The 6180-nt window shown below is 37.8% G+C and overlaps 1 protein-coding gene across 3 annotated transcripts in view; it reads left to right on the top strand.

The window, feature by feature from the left end:
• The first annotated feature begins 1186 nt into the window (after positions 1 to 1186).
• Cpsf6 (cleavage and polyadenylation specificity factor subunit 6) overlaps positions 1187 to 6180 on the top strand; it is an 821382-nt gene continuing 816388 nt past the window's right edge. For all 3 annotated transcript variants that reach the window (XR_016547729.1, XM_090386823.1, XM_090386824.1), the window contains exons 1-2: positions 1187 to 1293; positions 1526 to 1663. Coding sequence is in view for 2 of the 3 variants with exons in the window: in XM_090386823.1 (XP_090242949.1) it covers positions 1607 to 1663 (57 nt within the window). In the remaining variant the exon portion in view is untranslated. The remainder of the gene's footprint in view (positions 1294 to 1525; positions 1664 to 6180) is intronic.

The raw sequence follows: 6180 nt of genomic DNA, 5'->3' as shown, positions 1-6180 counted from the left end.
ACTCGTTCCTTTGGGACCAGCGCATTCTTCCTTGGTCTTGTCTGTATTGCCCGATGCACAGGAGTCAGCTCTGCTTTTGAGCTGGGTAGCTTAGAGCTTGATGGGCCCCTCTCATATTAATTTCTTCGAGGGCACTTACCCAATTTCTCAAACTTTCATAAACGCTCATCAAAACCCTGAGTTGCCACCTAATTTTTTGACACTCTAGGCATCTAACACACACACACACACACACACACACACACACACACACACACACACACACACACAAAGACATCCTCTTTGGCTAGATCATGTCCAGTTTTAGAAAGTTCAGCGAACATTTCACTTTTCACACCTTTTTTGAGACCGTGAATGCCAGAAATGATAGGAAAGGTTAGTGATTGAGTAATGCTGGGAAAGATCAGGGAAAGAAGGAGAAGAGGTCGAACACTCTGTCTCAGCAGTGTTCAGAGAGCAAAGAACACTCTGTCTCAGCACCATCAGCAGCGACACAAGCATGAACATGAATGACTTGAAAGTTTAACCCCAGGGGCTCACATCTGGTGAATATGGGCTTGGCACACCCAGGGTCCCAAGCTGGATATCATCATTCTTCTCTTTCTTGGTGATTCCTTTCTCCTTCTGTCTGTCTCTTTCTCACTCTGAGGGTAACTGGGGATTTTTTTTTTTTTTTTTTTGCTGGCGCAGCATAAGCCTCAGGCTTCCTTGCACCATATGGCTAATAATAATAAATAATAATAAATAATAGAAGTGTTGAAGACCGGCCAGCATGGAGGAAGCTCGCCCATTAAGTCTCCTAAAGTTGGTTGTGACTGAACGGATGAACACAACAAAAAAAAGAATATAGTTCGATTATGAATAAATTATTGCTTGAAAAGTTTTATATAAAATATAAAATTCTACCATTCAATGGTTTTATAAACGGCGATAAAGAATATTATAAAATCAATGTAACAACCCTTTTCGATTTTTAAACCCCCGGCTGTCAATTGTCATCTCGTAATCTTTGCTTCTGCCATCATATACAGTATTACAGAACACAGAGAAGTAAGATACTCCGTGTTACAGAATGTGGTCATGCGCACTGAGAACCAGACCACCCTAGTTGAGCGCCCTTTACTGCTTTTAGCTCCATCTATATCATTTAGGTGTTATTTCGATGACACTATATTTTTATGGATATGCCGTACGCTGTTTAAAGTAAATTGCTTTGTTGATTGTTATTAACTGAGTCATCGTTTGCAGTTATCTTCTACCAATAAAGTTTTTCGTTGGTTAGAGTGAATTTTGGTAAGTATATGTGTATACAGACTTAGTAAATGGCCACTTTCCAGTTTTGACCATTATAAAACTCGTGTATTTGTCTAACTTCGTGTTAGGCTACTGTACGTCCGCGTTGGTGATGTATAATTTATTTGTTATTTTGTCTTATGATGAGGTAACTTCTCATGTGTTAACTCAAGGTTTAAAATAAGATAGATAAGATGTATGTTTTCTGATAGTATTTTACGTCTATTTGCAGGTTTTTTTTAAAAAAAGAGATACACATGAGAATTGACCATTAATATTTAACGCAGTTGCTTCATCCCTTTGGATAAAGAAAATGGCGGATGGTGATATAGACCTGTATGCCGATGATTTAGAACCAGAGTTTAATCAGGTAAATTTGAAGTTATATCCACGAAGTGACAACGGAGATTGTAGTTTTCTTGAACTCTCTCTCACACATTGTGATAGTTTAGTGTTATAGTAGTGGCTTTAATGTAATGTTTTATGTTCTGTATGAAAACATGACTTGTTGCAAAAGAAAAAAAAAGTTGTATTAAACCTATACATAATTGTGGAATATTTAATTTATACAATTAATTTATAATTTCTTTTGGTTATACTTTGTGAAGATTGAAGTAACGTTCACAATTATGATTCATTACAGCAGAAAAATGCAACTTGGTTATATTAAGAGCTTGCCCTTTAATTGTTTTTGAAATAAGAATGAACATTGTTTTCTGACCCCTTGTAAGTGTAATTTTACATTGACCATCATTGATTTTTGTCTGGCATGAAATTAATATTTGGATTATATTTAAAATTACTTTGAATAAATATGCAATGTTTGTTCATGCAATAATTATAACTTTATCTTAACAAATAAAATTATCATGCAGCCACTTCTCATTTGCATGAAAGGATTGTGATGTTTATATGGTCTATTTTTGTAATGATTTTTTTTGGTTTTCATAGTATGGTTCCGGTAGTGTCAGTACATTTTTAAGTAGCCTTTTCAATATTTGCAATGGATAATAGTTTATTAGCCATTATTATTATTGTTTGTTAATTTCAGTTACTTGAAGAGTACTATTGTTTGAAATACTTGATGACAAATGGGATTTGTGTTGCATATTTTGGTGGTTATCTGAAAGAGCCAAACATTATTCATACTTGATTTGTATTACTGAAAGATGAAATATCTGTGAAGGCAACCTGTTCCAGCAGTTGATTCACTGGCTAAATTAAATAAATTAAATCTAGTTTAAACCCTGCAACTTGAATTTATGCCCCTAAGTTTTGAAATTCACAATAACAGTGAACATTCTGCCTTCATTCATTTTACTAACCCCTCAGAGCCTTATAAACCTCAGTCAGGTCACCTCTGAGGTGCCTTGTTTCCAAGCTCTGTGGCCCACATAATTGGAGTCTTTTCTCATATGGTCGCCATTTTGTTGATCTCTCTATATGAGTTGTCCATCTTTGGGCTTTTTCAAGAAGCTCAATGTCTTTTCAAATGAGGTAGTCTTACAATTCCTGTATACAGTGGGATTATGACATCCCTATCTCTACAGGATAATGATCGATAAATCATTGAAAGGGCACCATGTGCTTTCCTGGCTTTACATTGTTAGAAAATTTCATATCTGCTCGTATTATAACTCCCGATCCCTTTCTTTCTCTACTGTTTTTAATTCAACCCCATTAAGTGTATAATTTATTTTGAGATTACTATTCCACACATATAAAACCTTGCTTTTGCTGCATTAAAGCAAAACTGCCACTCTTCTTACCATTCATGCAGCCTGTTCAGATCATCCCGAAGGAGCTCTGCTTGGCACCGATCATTAACTATTCTACCAACCTTTACATTGTCTGCAAATTTTGACATTAAGCCTTGTATCCCATTGCTGGTGTCGTTTATAAAAATCAGAAAAACAGTGGTCCAAGAACTGATCCTTCGGGAGACCCAACTTCTGACTCTACACCAATCTGAAGGATTAATCACAATCCTCTGCCTTCTGCCCTGCAGTCACCCAGAAATCTATCTTAGAATTTTTCTATTAATTCCAACATGTTCCAGCTTATACAGTAACCTCTCATGAGGGACTGAGTCAAATGCCTTGTTAAAATCCAAATAAACTATGTTGAAATTGTTCCCTACATTCAGCTCATGATTAGTTATATTAAAATAGCCTGCTAAGTTAGTTAAATATGATTTTTGCTTAACAAAATCATATGTGTTATTTAGAATGCCACATCAATCTAAATGTCAGTGGATTGCACTCTTAGTCATTGACGCTAAGATTTTCCCAGTCACTGAAGTCTGACTAACTGATCTGTAGTTGCATTTGAATACAACTTTGCTCTTAGAATAGCCTTTATGTATTGGTGATACGTTGGCACTTTTTGGGAGAGATTCTAAAGCAATCTCTTCCAAGTCCAAAGATGTCCTCATAATTAACTTCAATGGTTCAGTATGCTCCCTGGCAGCCTCCCTCAAAGTTACTGGCTATATGCCTCAACTCCAGGAGTCTTACTTGCCTTTATGCTGAAAAGTTTTTCTAATAAAGAGTCATCTGTAATTTCGAAATCACTAATAGTAGTAGTAGTGGCACGTGATGCAAGAAAGCAAGTGTATGAGCTTATGCAGCATCAGCCAAAAAAAAAAAAAAAAAAATCACACCATTCCCTCCAAATACCTGTCCAGTTCCTCCTTAAATTTATTCAACCTATCAACTTCCACAACGACAGATGGAAGTTTGTTCCAGCAATTAACCACCCGCTGGCTAAAGGCAAATTTCCGCACATCTATTTTAAATAAATAAGATCTTTATTGTACAGTTCACCGGTACACGCAGGTACCACGACCATACAATACCCTTCACGGCACCATGCCAGGGGTTAACAAACGGCAGAGATAATAAAGGAATTGTAAAGATTAATTATAAGCAAATTATATAATTAAAAAAAAAAAAAAAAAGTACTCATAGCAGATAACATTGACTTGAAAGGAAAATAATACAAAATAACAAAAATAACAAATTGTGATAACAAAAGCTTTTCCTCAAGTCCAGTTTTCTGAGAGTCTCTTGCCCCGCCATAACGATCTGAGATCAGTTGGTAGTTCTGGAGACCACATGCAGATCTAGGATGATCCGTCTATACTTTTTATCATCTATGATTTTAAATAAGTCAGCATCCAGGGATTGAACCAGGTGGAGCTTCTGATAAGGGAGGAACCGATCTTTCAAATGTAGTCTCGAAGGAAGAGCAAGAAGCTTGGGAGTGGAGCGGAGACCTGGTTGGGGAATCCGCCAGCACATGGTGTCCCAAACGTTGGGTGCTGAGACTCTCCCGGCAATCATTTTTACGGTGAAGATGAGTCTTTTCTCGTGCATTAATGCTGAAAACCTGGTTAAATTCAGTGCGTTGGCCATCGGTGTTGTGCGCTGCTGTGGTGGGAGATGACACTTCCAGGTTGCCCACTTCAGGAGCCAGTATTCAGCGGCTTTTAATGGTTTAATTGTGGTGTCTGCAGCTGAGCCCCCACAACTCTACTCCATACAGTACACTTCCAAAAATCATCATCCTGATATACATTTTTATCAGGTTTCTGTTGTGAATGTGTAGCAAGTGCTGCTTGGCAACCCACCGTTTCTTGTTGAATTTAGCACAGAGTTCTTCTATATGGTGATGGAATCGTAATTTTCTGTCGAAGATTACACCCAGATCTCTTTGCTTTTCAACGCAGGGGATCGGGACTCCGTCAATCGCAGGCTGAATTATGGTTGGTATGGATTTAAGAGAGAATATCATGATGGCAGATTTCTCAGGGTTCACTTGCAGGTCAAAATTCTTGAGGTACTGCTGTACTTCTGATAAGGTCTTGTTGATGGTTACTGTGGCGTTTTTGGCTTCATCGGTCAAATTTATTTTTGTGAAGATCTTTAAATCATCTGCATATGATATCATATCTGTTCTATTGTGTATTAGTGGGTAGATGATAGCAGTGAAAAGAATTCCGGACAGGACTCCTCCTTGTGGAACGCCTGCTTGTATTTGTCTAGTATACCTTTGATTTCCTATGTACATTTGGATGATTCTATTCTGAAGAAGGGATGTCAGAAACTTCAATACTGGGCCTGTAATGTGATAGTAATTTCGAAGGAGTTTGAGCAAGGCTGGGATGTGAACACTATCGAACGCAGCTTGTAAATCAAGATATGTGATTGCCATTTCTTCTTTCTCCTCAAATGATCCAAGGATTGCATTAGTAGTCATAATCAGGTTACTAACTGTTGATCTGTTTTGCAACGAATAATGAATTTGCTGGGGCCTGTGCGGGAGAATGTGCGTGGTAAGTGTTTTCAGTACTGTTTTTTCAAGTAATTTCAATAGACATGAGGAACGAGAGATGGGTCTAAAGTGCTTGGCTTCAGTTGGCTGGGAAACTTTTGGGAGTGGCCTAACAGAATATAAATTCCATATTGGAGGGAAAAATTCTCCTTTTAATATGCTATTGAAAATTATTAGGAGGGGATCACTTAGAAATGGGCTCAAACATTTAATGATAAATTGTGGTACTTTGTCGATTCCCGCTGTACCAGTTGCAGGCAACTTATTAATCGCAGATAAAAGGTCTTGTCTTGTTAATTGAATGGTTTCAAGTGCATCTCTGGGCACATCATCATCAGACATGGGAATATCACTGGGCTCATGTTGGTTTTCCTGAACTCGTGCAATAAAGTCCATCCACCTTTCAGGATCAAACTGTGGAGGGAGTTTATAGTATTTCTGTCGGTATGATGGACAGCCCTTATGAAGTGTGGTTTCAATGTGATGTTTTATGGCTTGAGACTTGAGGCGGTTGAAGCTTGCTCGTCCTTTGGAGTACGCAATTCGGTCCGG

This window comes from Mastigoproctus giganteus, chromosome 12 (assembly GCF_048544385.1).
Source record: "Mastigoproctus giganteus isolate SK-2022 chromosome 12, ASM4854438v1, whole genome shotgun sequence".
NCBI lineage: Eukaryota > Metazoa > Arthropoda > Arachnida > Uropygi > Thelyphonidae > Mastigoproctus > Mastigoproctus giganteus.
The sequence above is the reverse complement of the archived record's forward strand: the minus strand, read 5'-3'. Positions and strand labels throughout refer to the sequence as shown.